General features: G+C 30.4%; 2 protein-coding genes across 2 annotated transcripts; one reads left to right on the top strand and one right to left on the bottom strand.

Moving 5' to 3' along the window:
• Positions 1-9,561: 9,561 nt before the first annotated feature.
• LOC111007832 (BTB/POZ domain-containing protein At3g05675) lies at positions 9,562-12,563 on the top strand. Its single transcript, XM_022280353.2, has 2 exons — positions 9,562-10,919; positions 12,050-12,563. The coding sequence occupies exons 1-2, from the start codon at positions 9,759-9,761 to the stop codon at positions 12,320-12,322; spliced, it is 1,434 nt and encodes a 477-aa protein (XP_022136045.1). The 5' UTR covers positions 9,562-9,758; the 3' UTR covers positions 12,323-12,563.
• A 1,397-nt stretch (positions 12,564-13,960) lies between these two features.
• On the bottom strand, positions 13,961-15,709 carry LOC111007834 (envelope glycoprotein). The gene is made up of 3 exons (XM_022280355.2): positions 15,401-15,709; positions 15,096-15,214; positions 13,961-14,360 (listed from the first exon to the last, which is right to left on the bottom strand). The coding sequence occupies exons 1-3, from the start codon at positions 15,538-15,540 to the stop codon at positions 14,341-14,343; spliced, it is 279 nt and encodes a 92-aa protein (XP_022136047.1). The 5' UTR covers positions 15,541-15,709; the 3' UTR covers positions 13,961-14,340.
• Positions 15,710-16,211: the final 502 nt, after the last annotated feature.

The following is a 16,211-nucleotide window of genomic DNA, read 5'->3' as shown; positions in this document are numbered from 1 at the left end:
TCAAATTCCTAATGCTACCGACAAAAAACGTTAGCTTATTACCTCTCTCTACTCAGTCTACAAAACTACGAGACGGTATATTAACATAGTATAACAACATAGAAATATTGAAATATTTACCTATAAAACTATTGAATTAAATGAAACTCAAACCACAATGAATGCTACTTTTTTTTCCTCTCCATCTCTTTTGTAGGAATAATTTCTACTATTGATGTTTTTATTCCTTTTAAAGAATAAAATAAAAGGATAAAGACAATAATTAAAAGAGATTGAATTGGAAACTTCAACTACCACGTTTTTCTAATCATTTCCTTCCTTTAAAAAATTACATAACCATATAAATATGTATTTATTAAAATATTATTACTTTTTATTTTTATCAAAAAAAAGCCACAAACGTCAAAGCGAGCATAGCTCAGCGGTAATCTCTAATGATAAAGTTGTGAGTTCAATCCTCCACCCCTACATATTATATTAAAAAAATAAACCACAAATGATTAATTGGTCTCACGTGATTGTAAGTTTATAATTTATGTATTTTTTATAAAATTTTAAACCTAATGCTATGTATGTAAATATTTCTTCTGTGTTGGTATTTGTAATTTTCTCTAGAAAATATTATATTGGTTAATGTTCAATTAAGGAGCTTAATTTGGTAAAACGTAATTTATTATTATTACAAGAAGAAAGATTGTATTATTTATTGTTACAAAATCCAAACTTTAGTAGTTGTTTTGTCTTCTCCGTCTGATTCTCCCCAACGTCGACGTTTCACCTCACGCCGTCAGTTTACTCCACCCCCTTTTGACTTCTTCAACAACCCTTGATTTTGACCCTAACGTTAATGGATTCCGTTTGACATAATACTCGCACTTTATTTTTTAAAAAAATAATAATAATACAATGACGTGGCTCCATTTTATTTGTTTTGTTTTTTTGTCTTTTTTTTTGTCGATTTTTGTAATTGTGTAAAATAATACCTCTCCTCTGTGCATTAGCTGCTTTTTATTTTTTTTAAAGGTGAAATAATAATTGGTTTAGACTCTATGTTTTAGCAGGTGACGATTTGATTCCTATATTTTTTACTTTGTAACAATTATCAAATTCTTATAATATAATAATTTAGTCTCAATAGTTTATAAACACATTCAATCATAATCTCTAAGCGTCTATTGTTTTACATAGGTGAAACACTTAACAAAATTTTATATAGCAAGGACTAAATCTTTACAAAATTTAAATTATATATATTAAATTGTTATATACTAAAATTCAGAGATTAAAGTGTTTTAAATTTAAAAATTGACTAAAGTTTGAAGGTTAAAACATTGCTTCAATCAGAATAGAATCAAAAATATTTTTTACCCTTTTTAAAACGTTGGCACGAAAAGATGATCTGGACATTCAAAAATCCACCTTAAATTTTGGGTTAACACTAACCAAATATTGTGGGGGCATTTTTAAGCAATGAAAGGTCAATTATAAATACTACCATAATTAATTGACTAAATAAAATAGAGTTTCCATGGAGGAATCTTGTAAATTTGACATTATTATTACAAAAATTCAGATAAATATCATTTCCAAATAAAAAATTGTAAAAATAATTGAGTTGCCTAATTCATGTGTAACATACCTACCAAACCATTGATTGACATTAGAGATATTAGTCAATAATTTAAAATATAACCAATTTGGTTGACGGCAACTCCAGTATAGCTCAATTAATTAAGGTATTTATTTACAACTAAAATTTAATGAATTCGAATTCAAAAAGAAAAAATTCCATTGAATTACTAGTAAATCAACAAAATTTGAGTATAATTTTAGATTATCATTAAAAAATCAAATAAATTTACCATTATTTAAAAAAACAATAATTTTACGATTCCAATAGTGTATATTGATTTTTTTGTTCATTTGGATCATTTTACTTTCAAATTTTATTAATTTAATTTCAAAATATTTGCTTTGATTCGTCTATTTTTAAAAAATGACTATTTTGATAATTATTTACAAAACTTTAAAACAAATTCTATACACAAAGTTAACCTCTTAGATTAATACAAAGTTAGGACAACTACATTTGTGTTGAAAATAATCAAATGACTAGAAGAATAGTTTCTCTAAAATATATGGATCAAAATGAACGATAAAGATGGCTTAAGAGTCCAGGTGAGATTTTGAGAGGGATAGCGAGGGACGAGGGTAGAAGGCGTAAATTTAATGAAAATCACGAGCACTTTGGGAAGTAGATAGGGCAGCATAATATATGAAGTGTAATTTAATGCCCTATTTGAAAAAATTTCGAAGCGGCGCCAATCGCTGATTGGTTCTTCAATTTTTTTTTTTCTTTTTGAAATTTATATTTTTAGAAACAACCTATATTTTTCTTCTTTACATTATTTTCAAAATTTGTGATGGAATCACTTGTATAAATTAAAATCATTGTGAATCACCCTTTACAATTTTTCGAAAATGAATTCAACTTTTTTTTTAAATACCATCTTTCAGAACAAAGAAGCAAAATAAATAAGTTTGGTTAAATTACGAGCTTAATCTCTAAAAATTGCATTGAACGATTTTCAAAATTTTAAAAGGCGTTTAATGAAGCTCTAAATTTTCGATTATATATATAAATTTTAGGTGTCAAATAGGTCTATAAATTTTTAATTTTGTGTACTAAAAAAATTTTCAATCCCGTAGCTAACTTGAACTTAACTCAATGGATTAAAGCACCTATTTCCGACATAAAATCATAAATTTGAATCACCACTCTCACATGTTGTCATATTAAAAAAGAACTAGCAATTTTATATATAATAGAGTCTTTGAATTAAAAAAAATGTCATGTTATAATTTATGACCAATAAATTTTAATAAATAGTTATTCAACCACCTTCTTACAAATTTTTGTTTTAGAAAATAAAAACATAAATGAAATGACTATTTTGTGTAAAATAAAAAAACTTTCAATTTGTGGTTAACTAGAACTTAATTCTAACTAGTTAAGGCACTTATTTTTAATTTAAAGGCGGTGAGTTTCTAACTTTAAATATATTTTTTGAAATTGTGTTTGAAGTTTATCCAGACATAATAATTAACAAAAATTTATCAACTTAAATCTAACCCAACTAATTCAAATACCTAAATCTGATTAAAGGGTTTGAATTCGAATCCACATCTAACGTATTGGATTAAAAAAACCTCAGCAAAAAATCGAGAGCAAAAACGAAAAGTAATTATGTTGTGTGGTTGGGTTGGTCGGGTCCAAACACAGGCACCAAGGCACTAGGCTATAGGTCAAAACCAGCTCATGTCCAATTTCAAAATCAATGTCTGTCTCCTTTGCCAAACCAACCAACAAAAAAAAAGTATATATCAAAATATAAAGGTTTAAATTCTATTGTTTGAAAATTCAAATCGTCGATTTTGAATAATATTAAAAAATTTATTTTGATTTTTAATGTTTACATTACTTCAAATATATGTATTAAAATGTTGCATGAGCATTTATCAAAGCCATAAATTGGTGAGGTGGATATTAGGTAGAGTGTCTCAATATATACCTACATCAACGTTTAATGTCGACTTTTGTTAGTCTCTATGGTCTCAATTCATACTCACATCAGTACGTATGTTGATAGACACAATGGAAATCACGTCATTCATATGTGCTATTGATTGAAGAATAATAAGGATCAAAATTAGTACTATTTTCTTTTTTTCTTTTCCTTTTTACAATTTAAAGATTAAATAAATATTTGTTAAAAACTAATAAAATAAATTTTTTGTTTTTTGAAATATTAGGGAGAAAAATAATGAATAAGTTTGAAATTTTAGAAATTCTTAGTGTTTTATTATTTTATTTTTATTTCCTCAACATATTATTTATTATTTTATTTCCTCGAATTTGGTATCACAATAGGAGATTAGAACTTTTAATCGGTGCTTTAACTAGAGCTATACTCAAATTTACAAATATAAATAAACAAAATACCAAAATAAAAATTTATTGTTAATAGAATACTCAAAACAAAATTTGTGAGCTTACCAACCACTTAAACATTGACATATGAAGATGGGCTCGGCCCACTAGGTCCATGTTTTCAATTAGCCCAACCCAACAAATGGGTTTCAAAAATCACATCTCAAACTCTCTCTTCCTCTCCCACCAAAATTTGCCACTCCCTTCCTCCCTTAAGAAGAAAATAGAGATGTTATAAAGGAGATAAATATTATATACCACGAAATATTATGTAATATATTGGGGTATATTACTATCATATCATAAGTTAGATAAAAAGTATATATTATATAACCTTCTAGTTTCATACATAATGAGGAGTATATGTTTATCCCGCTGAAGATTAAAAGGAAAAATTTATTATATAAGGGTTGTTGGAATATATTATATATAGTATAAACTAATAAAAAATATATATTATATAAGCTTTTAGAGGAGCATATATTTATATACTATTGAAAAAAAAAGACGTTAGAAAAAAACGCCAGAAAAAAACAATATACGTTGAAAAGTTCAAACAATAATCGTCAGAAAATTCAAACAAAAACCATCGAAAAATTAAAGAATTGAGGTTTATTTTGTTATAAACGAATGATTTGGAATATAATATTGAAGGAAGAAAGTTATTGAAATAAATGAGTTGTGTCATGTTTTGAAAATCTAAATATAAATATGGAAAATTCAAATTTGAAAACATTTCATTAAAAATAAAATCTAAACATTTAAATAAAACACAAATCTTATTAATTGTAAAAGGAATAAACAAGGGCAATCTTGATATTAATAAAAAAAATGTAATCTCGAAATCTAAATATGTAAAATATGTAAACATTGTGAAAAATGGTTTTCAAAACGACCCACATAAGACAATTTCTCTAATTCTTATATGTTATTCTAATGGTATGTTTGGGAGTGATTTTGGTATGGTCAAAATCACTCTTGTATTTTTTATGTCAAAATCAATTTCTTCACATTGATCATATTTGACAAATTAGAAAATTTACTTTAAGAAAACTTAAAATCACTTTAAATTGATGTAAGGCATAGTTGGATGATGATTTTAGAAAATCAATTCTATTTAATTTTTTTCTTAAATCACTCATTGTGTTATTACTGTCAAAGACACCTTAAATTTAGTTGATTTTAATTCTTAAACTTTCAAAATGTTTATTAGTCTATAAACTTTTAATTTTATTACATTTTTATCTGTGATCTTAGCAATCTATTTTAGTCCTAAATTTTAAATAAATAATCATTTTGATCATTACTATTAGTTTTCTCTCGATATCAATCCTGTAACCATTCAATTACCCTTTAAAAAAAGTGAAGTCTACAAAAAATTCGTATCAAAAACTATTTTTAGTATTGTGGTTTAAAAAACTATTTTAATTATTGTAGTTATTAAACCTTTTAATTATTGTAGTTAATAGTTAATTAATCATATGACGAAAACATCGACTCGTTTAGTAACTTTAATTTTAGCTCACTTCTTGTGACTTCAAAAATTTATTTATATAAATGATTTTTCTCATTATGTAAAATGAAGAAAAATTAATGGTGACGCATAAAAAAGGAAAAAACTATAAACTAGTATTTTTAGGTAAAGTTTAGTAAAACAAAATATTTAAAATTTGATAAAGACTAGAATGAATTAAGGTGTTGTTTAACGAGAATAAATCGAAATGAAAATTAATCGTAATGAGAGTGTTATTATTTGGATGTTGTTTAAAAAAAAGTTTTCTAGAATCATAATCAGAATTTCTTTGATACTTTCTCGAATCGGAATTGAAATTAGATATATGATAATAACTAGTATATCCCTTCTGCTTTTTTAGCTAATTACAAATACATTATTTTACTAATATTTTTTAATTACAATAATAATATATTTTAATTTAATTTATTACTATATTATTAATATTAAATATCTTTTATTAAATAATTTATTTAATATTAATAAATAATAAATAATTAAAATAAAATTACATCAAATAAAATATTTTTTAGTTGAAGAACCATAATTTAATATAACATATTATTAAATTTTATTATTCTAATATTTAAAAATAATAATTTATATTTTTATATTTTAAAAAATCTATTATATTAATTAATATAAATTTATAATATTATGTAATAAAATCACATCAAATAATAAAAATTGAAGTATAAATAGAAAATAAATTATAAAAGTATAAAAAATTAATTAAAAATTATACTGATGTAATTAATAAAGAAAGAGAAATGATAAAAATTATAAATTAATTATAATATATATGTGGGGTCATGAAATAAAGAATGAGAAAGAAATTTTACAAAGTTTAAGGTGGATCCCATAATTTTATTCTACTGGTTAGATTCACGTGGTTTAGAAATTTTTTGGAACATGATATTTTTGTGGTGAAACTTTACCTTCAATATATACATATAAAAAACTAAGAATTCTTAAAAAAAATTTGATAAAAGTAATTACATAATAATTAGACTATCATTACATAGTAAATAAATAAAAGTTAATGAAATATTTTTTTAACACAGTTATTTTAGATTAAATAATTATTTAATATAATTATTGAATTTTTTCACAATTGAAATGTATGATTTTTTTTTCTAACACAAAAATGTATACAGGTTAAAATTTGTAATTAATTAAGAGTGAAACATACATAGAGAACTCAAAACTATGTCGATATTCTACAATAAAGTTTTTTATTCATCCATTAAAAAGTAGTTTTTCACGGTTAAATCATGTGAATGATGGAGTAGTTATGAAGTAGTTATTAAACGATTAAATGAGGTCATTCTATTTTCTTTTATTCTATAGACTTCTTGCATTCTCTGTTTAAAAATGTTAAAATCTTTGGTTTTTGAACAAAAAAAAAGACAAACTTTTTTTTGATGAATTAGTTCTTATTTTTATAAAACCTATATTAAGTTATATTTTAAAATTGTAACGTATATTTCAATTATAATATTTTTATCAATAAAGTATGACACGAAACAAATGTTTTCTCTCCATAGATAGATTCTAAAAACTAAATTTTAAAATTCTGTCAATTTTTTAGTTTATGAAAAAAATTTGCCTCTTATTTTTATTTTTATTTTCTATGAATTTGATTCTTATTATTGTTTCCTATAATACTTCAAAAGTTTTAACAATATATTATTCATAATATATTCAATCTAAGAAAGTAAGACATTAAACAAATTTGAAAAAAAAAATTAATAATACCCTAAAATTGTATCATTACAAATTTTAGAAACAATAAATCATATGCATAGTATACAAAGTTTCTAGGATGACGAAATATTGGAAAAGAAAAAAAATCAAGAACATTGTTTTAAGAAAATATTTAAAGTTAATAATACTTATAAGAAGTTTTAAACGACAAAGTTGTATTGAAAGTTAATCTATTAAAATTTAGAAATATAATATGAATAGTAAAAAAATGTTGAATATAAATTAGTAAATAACTAGTGTGAAACATTTTGTTTGAATAATGAACGTAAAGGGTTTTAGAATAAAAAATAAGTTAAAGTATTCAAATAATTTAGGACTTACATTTTATATGATCTGATCAGGTCCTTGTTGAATCTACTTCGTGAAATTAGTTGGATCTTCGATTTTTGTTGATTTTCGTTGGAGAAGATGATAAGGTATAAGGTTTTTGGCGATGTTCACCATTTTTAATAAACGAAAAGATCTTTCATGAACGGATATGATCTAACAACTTATTTCATAACTTTTGAATATGAAAAGAAAAAAATTTATCTTGTAGACCAATGCGAACCAAAGGAAATTGAACGAAGCATCATTAACCATTTAAAATAGGACATTAGAAGCCCAAGTCTATATATATTTGATCAACAATTAAAAAAAATAAACCTTCAATCACAAATATATAACGCCAACGTCGTCTTCATTGTCGCTGATGGAGGTCTCCAATTTTCATAACTTTCATTTTCTTTCATCATTATCACTTGCACCACCTGTTTTTGCCCTACCACACAATTCTCAAGGAAGTTTTACAGTGTCTCGACGTGAGTTTTGGACAAAATAAAAAAATACATGAGTTTCTTTTCTTTTATAGGTGGTTTCCAATCACACCTATACGTAGATGGATGCATCGTCACTTTATGATTAATTTATCTCGACAGACATCTTCGAATAATCGTGTCCCGGTCAATTTTATATTAGATTTTTATGTTTTATCATTTCTATGAGATTGGATAAGGATAAGGTTGCCATTTATGGAGCATCTGTAAATTTTTTAAAGAAAAAACAAGTAATGATATTTTAATGTGATACTTATCTAGATGTCTGGATCTAGATATTTTATATTTAGGTTCAAAGATGAATGTAGTTTCCGCTTTAGTTCCCTCTTCCGGTCCCATCTATTTTCAAAATTTTATTTCGATTTCTGTATTTTTAATTTTTATTTTATGGTTAAAATTTTAATACAAATTTTATATCTAATTTTTTTCTTGTTAGGTTATATTTCAAGAAGAAAAATATTTGACTTGTGAGCATTAAATATCTATAACTAAGGGATAGAAATGCAAAAATAAAATATTTCATTTTAAGAAATTTGTTGATTCGAGCGTGTGTTGAAATTTGAAAAATTAAGACAAAAAGTAAAATAAATGGACTAAAATGATTATTTTTTAAATGTATAAGGATAAAAATATACATCGTAAGTATAGAGATTAAAATAATATTTAAATAACGATTTTTTTGTTGGATATATTTAAATTCAACTATGTTCAAGTTGATAATTTGACCAAAATATGTGATAAAACTCCAGGAATTGAATTATCAAATTGCAACGGAAATATTTCAAGACAAAAAAATGAAATTAAATGTGAGTCAGAATGCCAACATTAGGGGTGAGTAAAGAGATAAAAAAACTGGTTCAACTGATTGAAACCAACCAAACCAACGTTGGTCGCCGGTTCCTTAGTTTGTTAGTTTGATCATAGGTTTCGATTTTTCATAATCGACAATTCAGTCAGTCTACCGTCCTGCACCCCCAAATTTTGACCGACCAACTAATAATTATATACCTATTAAATTTATTTTTTTAGTTTTATTTCTATGTTTTTAGACATTAGGTTTGAAACCCTCACCCTCACTACAAGAGAATTTAAACTCGAATGTAACAATAATGAAAAATAATATATACTAGAGAAATTGAATAAAAATAATTTAAAGAATGTGAATAAATTAAAAAAAGGAATTTAAAAAAAAAATACATAGTCGGATCAAATCGACAATTTCTGTAGGTAGACCGTCAGTTTTCAAATTAGAGTCGATTTTCGATGTTGGAGTGAACCAAAAATTAATCCTGATCGATCCATGCTCAACCCTAATCAATATAAACATAGTTCAACGAACCCTCCAATTAGGGTCACGAGTTCGAATCTCCAATCCAATTTGTAAAAAAAAAAAAAAAAAAAAAAAAAAAAAACTCGAAATGCAAAGGGTAGGAACAAAACGAGAACTAAAAATTTGTTTAAATATAAATCACCAAAATTGTCGATTCCTCGAAGAGTTTCCATTTCAGTTGGCAATGGCATCTCAATGAAACGTCCAAATCCAGAACAATCCCGATTCCATATCTGAAATGTATTCTTCATCTTCTTCTTCATCCTCTTCGTTTCTGTTCGATTGATTCCTAGGGTTGATTTCGCGTGGAAGGAGCTAATCTACGAGCGAATCGGTAAGGAAATGACCGTCGGAGGTTCCAAGAAGAGGCAGCGCGTTCAACACTCTGCCTCCACCAGCCGCCACTCCTCCATCGCCGCCGTCATCGATTGCTCCTCCTTACCGGACAAATCCTTAACTGAAGTCTCCAAAAAGCCCCATACTCTCCGTCGTACCACATCGTTTTCGTCGGTCGCGGCTTTCAACGACGCCTCCACCGCCGATATTGTCCTCCGCCTCTTCGAGGAGGTTACCCCTTTTGATTCCTCCGATTCCGACTCCCTCACGTCTTCCGATGTCCAGATTTATCTTCATTCTCATGTTCTTCGCCGATCTAAGTACTTTGCTGCCCGATTGTCCGACCGATGGCAGCCACAGAAGGATGATTCCGGTCCTCTGAGGTTGGATTTTGGTGTCCCGGCAGCGCAGGGCTCCATGGATAACCATTTGGCTGTTCTTGAGCTTCTTTACGCCGATGATATGTCGGACGCTATAGATAACGCGAAGGCCGCGCTGGATCTCCTCCCTGTTGCACTTAAATTTCTCTTCGAGGATTGTGTGAAGTCCTGCGTTCGATTTCTCGAGGCCGTGCCGTGGAGTGACGAGGAGGAAAAAAGAGTCATGGGTTTGATTCCGTTTCTGCAGGAGGAAGAATCGAGGGAGCTTCTTGCTAGGGTTTCGCCGGGCCGAAATGATTCTTGCGAGGAAATGTTGCAGGGACTGATTTTAGCTGCCATTCATAACTATCCCAATATGGCTTTCGTGAAGGCATTCGTGGCGAGGCTTATGAAGGACTTCTCCTCAAGAGAGTCCGCCAAGAGAGTGCTGAAGAGAGCATTCGAGACGAGCCTGAAGGTCGTGAAGGAGTCTCTGGAGGAATATTCAAGCCCAGATTTTAGAGGAAACCATAACGAGACGGAGGCCATTCAAAGGCTCAATTTGCACACAGCAATGACAAATGCTAAGCATTTGTCGTGGCTGGTTGAAAGGATGATTGAATTGAGGGTGGCCGATGTTGCTGTGGCTGAATGGAGTGAACAGGCTTCTTTCACCGCCGATTTACAACGAACATTTCGAGACGATGCGTTGAGGGGCATTGTCCCCGGGTTTCCTACTGTTCTTCTGCGATGCACTGGCAAGCTTGCTAATGCAGTTGCTGCTGGTAGCATTTTGGCCACTAAACAGGTATATCAATCACTTTGCATAGCTCTTTCCAACTTCTTGCGAGTAAAATATTTTTTTTGTTTCCAATTGACTCCTATGTTTAAATGTGCTGTCTGTGTGTGACTTTTGAAAGATGGTGATGTTCTATTTTGGTGTTAATCAGATTTTTCTATCTAATGAAATGTGGTTATGTGTAGTAGCTAGCTTGCGTAGGATTTTGTTTCCATATTTTGGAATGCAGCTGAAATAGACAGTTCGCATTTCAGTTTTCTGAGATTTTGTTGAGTGTTAATTTATTGGACCCATTTTCCCCCTTGTTATCTTTTTGAGTGGAGGCAAGTTATTAACAACATAGTGTGATCTAGTTACAAATTTTGTCTAATTTTCTTATGGAGGCGTGGAGGGTTATGGTTACTTGCTTATGTGATGTGATACCTTCATTTTTCCTTGGGAGTATGGTAGTTTTGAAGTTTTTGCTCTTTAAAGGATTTGGGGGCCTCGAGTTCACAGAGCTTGGATTAAAGAAAACATTGAACGATCAATTCAAATGAGATTTTGCCATGTTTTACACTTTGAAGGGTGAGAGAGTAAGGAGTTAGTGTAGAGGCAGTTTCTAGGACTAGGAGAAACAGGGCCTTGCATCTAGAATTTGTATGGCAATTCTTTGACGAGAAATGAACTTTAATGATGCATGGATGAGAAAAAAAGCTGACTATACAATCAGTTGCAGAATATTCCTTGTATTTTTGTAAAAATGTTAGGGATATAGCTTGGTTTTTTATGTTATTAGCTAATTAATTTATTCTATTGTCTCTGTGGTTTAATTAGAGGGAGGGTTCTTGAACTTGCAGAAAATTATTTATTAAGGCCAGATAGCTGAATTTTTCACAAAAAAAAAAGAAGAAAAGAAAAGAAAAAGATGACTGATACATGATGAATCAAAGCATTATTTTTGACCCCTAACTGTCCCTTGTTGGCATAAATGAGGCTTTTTTGCCGCAAGTCTTCCTAGATGATCCATCTTAAAACAGTTGATTGCAGAAGTAGTAGATCTATATTAACCCGAGTAGAGTACCACTGTTGGGTTTGATGATATTCTTGTTTGATTAGGAAACTGCATTATTTACTCGCTTTTCGCTCTAACTTCTCAGGTTCGAAAGAAGCTCATAAAAAATTGGCTTCCAGTTCTGATAGTCAGCAAAGACCACTCGCCCTTGTTTTCCAGTAACAAAAACCTGTGTATGGAGCTGGAGGAAACATTCCTGAGAATCATTTCGACGCTTCCCTTGTCAGATGCACAGGAGTTGTTACAGCAGTGTCTTAGCTTCACCAGAAATGTTGACGACTGCCCTCACCTGTTCAGAGCCTTCAACACTTGGTTCCGACGTGCAACACATCCCCCGCAGCCAGAAAAACTCCGATGATGAAACAAAACAAAATGGTGGCTTTGTACTGTGAGTTGGGTTCTCCAAATCTCTCTCAGTATTGTGCATATAGGAAAGGAAATGGAAACTTAAGTTTGTATATAAACCTAGAAAGGTGTTCCCTTTAGCAACCGAAATGGTCCATGCTCTTGGTGTCCCATTTCTCGCATAAGCACGAAAACGACTCCTCTTTTTCGGTGTTGTAATGTAATTACATAAGAAGAAGCTGATAATTATCTAATAGTTTGGCAACTCTCCTTTTTTGCCCTTTTTATTTGTTTTCTTTTGGCACATGTAAATCGTTTTTATGGCCAATAATTTCAGAGAAGAGTTGTTGCTGGATAATTTGTTCATTTTTACTTCCGGGAAGATTATTGCTAGTTACTCTATCTTTCTTTCAAGATGGTTGTAAAAATAGGTTGTTAATACAGAGTATTGCTCAAAAGGGTCAGCGAGATATAGGAATTCGAGATGATCTAACTATACTGCTCGACGGGTTGTATAATTTAGACAGAAAATGTTATGAAAGTTTTGGAGCTCTTAATTTCACAAGTGGCAAGGTGGGTGAGGGGTCGAATTGCTTTAAGAAAGAGAATATAGGAAAGATGCTAAAAAGCTGCTAGCATGTTAAAAGGGCTCCCGTCTCCCGCGGGTCACCTTTCCAAGATTGAGAAGGGCGAACATCTGAGCAAGGGAAAGCGCAAGTGCAGCGAAGATAGGAAAGATGCTAAGTCAAGTCATGTACTACTATTAGTTATATACAATGATAGTATCGTAAATCTCATTCAAATTCTAATATTTTAGGTGCGATTCATCCCCTAGGGAGGGAGAGGGGCTACGGGGTCAACATGGCCAAATTTGATAAAACTCTTCCTTATAAAGTAAACATATTGCACATCAATAAAATCCATTTTCAGTATTTTCTATGCCAAATATGAGTGAGTCAAGAGTACTTCTCTCTCTCAAGTTCCATAAACTCCAAGTTTAAATATTGTTAAACAAACTATGAACAGGGATACATAGATACGTGTAATACATATTACAAAATCAAACATCAAAATCTAACTTCTTTTTAAAAAAATTATTGTCATTTTCTCACTCAAGTTTCAACTATTCATTCCATTAACTCGAAGTTTAAATATTTTTAAACCTGCTGTGAACAGTGCCACACAAATATGCCTCATAGATATTATAAAATCGAACATCAAAATCCAACTCGCAGACATTTTCAATCTCGTTAGCCATATTCTATCAACTCAAGTATACAGATGTACAACTTTTATACAAAGTTATCTTGTTCAAGTAAGGTCGTTTTATCTTGCAACTACTTCCATCTCGCAATTCATCTTGCAAACTCATTTTGTGTTTTAAATGGGTATAAACATGCAATTTCACCCCCATTAGACATTAGCATAGACCCATTACACTGTTTTTTATGGGGATGGATCGAAGTCTTTCACCAGTTTAGACTATCTAATCCCAAATCCAAGTAGAGACTTGAAACAGGTATTGATGACATTAGAAGACAACAGTCTGAAGAAAAAAATTCATCACATCTTTGGCACAGATACAGACTAAGCCAGTAAATAAGACTAAACCATTCCTATTATAATCTAACTAGCTTCAAAGGATAAGAAATGCCTGAAAAACGGTAATCTGATGATCGGTTAAACTCAACTCTTAAAGTTTCAAGCTCAGCAGAATGTTCTAAGAAGTCAGCTCAAAACCCCCACATTAAAACCATAAAGAAACAGAGAGATGCCTGATAAAAATCCTATCTCTCAAGTTTTGTGGTTAGAGGCTGAAAACAATAACTCTCTGCATATCCAGAAAATGTGGCCGCATTGAACAATACAATGATGAAAAGGAACAGCCCAAATGATTCTACCTTGTGACAAAGGTATCTAACAAAGATAAGTAGGAAAAGCGAAAACCTCGCAACTCTTACTGAGAGCCCCTATCAGCAACCAGTTATCGAGCTGTATGGTCGATTTCCATTCGTCTGTGCCAATCTTACGTCACAAAGGTGTTGCAAATCCTAAACGATAAAGTAAAACGAAGTTAGATATGAACTCAATGTGATACGAGAGATGTAGTATGGATGGATGATGATGTAGATTATATAATTGAATGTTACCATTTATTGAATCTTATTGACAGTACAGAGATCGTAAATACACACAAGACACAAGTAACAATATGTTAATCAATAACTAACAACTCTTTCGACAACAATTTTGTTTCTAATTATTTGTTTTTTAAATGGTTTTGGGCGATGTAATGTTTATAGCTTTTGAAATTTGGCCAAGGTTTCAGAAGCATTTTCTAAAAAAGTAGAAAACCAAATAAAGAAATTATTAGTAAACTGTCTAATCTTTTAAAAATCTAAAATTGAAAGCAAAATTGTTCTCAAACTAAGCTTAAACTCGAGCTTAACTTACGATGGAGGACAACAACAGGGAGTTGAAGTTCAAGGCAAACAAATCACATTGTATATTCTTTGGAAGTAAGAAGGCATCTCCCAAATCCCAAGTTCTCTAACTTCATTTGATATCAAATATATGAGTTCAGAGATAAAATTGGAAAATAGCAGCAATATTACAGGAATTCCTCCTTTAGATGTTGCAGCGGATCGAGAGCCAAACATAGAGTAAGAGAAGAGACGCAGCATTAAGAAAACGAATAATATGAACAAAAATCCTCTCCACATCGCAGATAAAAACGTACGTCTATACAAGAACAATCTAAATAGAGAAATGGAGAATTAAACAACCTTCAGAAAGCCAGCTCCAGCAATGCGAGTCGACAGCAATTTTGGACTTCAGCCGAGCTGAAGCGACGGCGCTGTGGAGTGGCATCAGCGACTCCACAGTAGCCAAAGACGAAACAATTCTGGACAAAAACAAAGTACGAACAACAAAAATTGAGAAAAATCAAATATATCCAGCAAAAAGAAAGTCAATAACAGAAAATTAACTAAGATCGAATGAAATTCCGGCAGGTAAAGGATAGAACCGGACGCAAGCAGTGGTTTGACTTGAACCTCTGAATGAAACTGCAAATTTGAAGTGAAAGTACCTGGAAACGGAAGGGACGCCTCTGGACGAAGAAGAAGAAACAGGCATTGGATTTAGGGTTTTAGGAGTCAGTGTTCTGGTACGGCCGGCGATGGACCTCGAACCCGCGGCCGTTAGAAGTGATCGGCAAACGGCCGCCATTTCTGGTAATCTTCAGAAGACGGTGAGCTCCAGAGCAGGTTTCGCATAAACACCGCCGCAAATGGGCTTTGGAACGGGCCGGCAGACTGCGGAAGGCCTGACTTTATATCCAGAGAACTTTTTTCTCTCTTTTTTCAGTTCCCATTGCGGGGTTCGAAGCATCGAAGATTGAGATAGAAAATTAAGTCATTATATATACACTTTATCAAAGAAACACCCCATTAGAAAAAATCAAACTACGCGAAATGGAACATAGTTCATATGGTTAAGGTACCTATTTCTAATAAAAAGTTCAAATCTCTATCCCACATTTTGTATATATAAAAAAAAAAACTAAAGGATTAGTGGTGACCATATACCCAACTCTAAAGTTGGTTTATTCTTCAAAGTTGTCTTATATTTATCACACCCTAGACTATTGTATAGTAAATTAAAATAGTTTTTTAAATAGAAAATTTCGAGTTATTGTTTTTTTATAAACAAATTGTTAATACGAAAGTTTGAATAAACAATAAGAATCAAATTAAAACTTTCAAAGCCTGAGCATCATTCAACTACTAAAAAAAATTATTATTGACCAAACAAAATGAAATTTGAATATCTGACCCACATGTTATTGAACTAAAAAAAACTTAAAAGGTTCATGTTCGTGTTTACTTGTATGCCAGAAC

This window comes from Momordica charantia (assembly GCF_013281855.1).
Source record: "Momordica charantia cultivar OHB3-1 chromosome 4 unlocalized genomic scaffold, Mcharantia_2.0 BLBB01000004.1, whole genome shotgun sequence".
Taxonomy (NCBI): Eukaryota; Viridiplantae; Streptophyta; class Magnoliopsida; order Cucurbitales; family Cucurbitaceae; genus Momordica; species Momordica charantia.
Note: the sequence above shows the minus strand (reverse complement) of the source record. Positions and strands in the feature narration are given on the sequence as shown.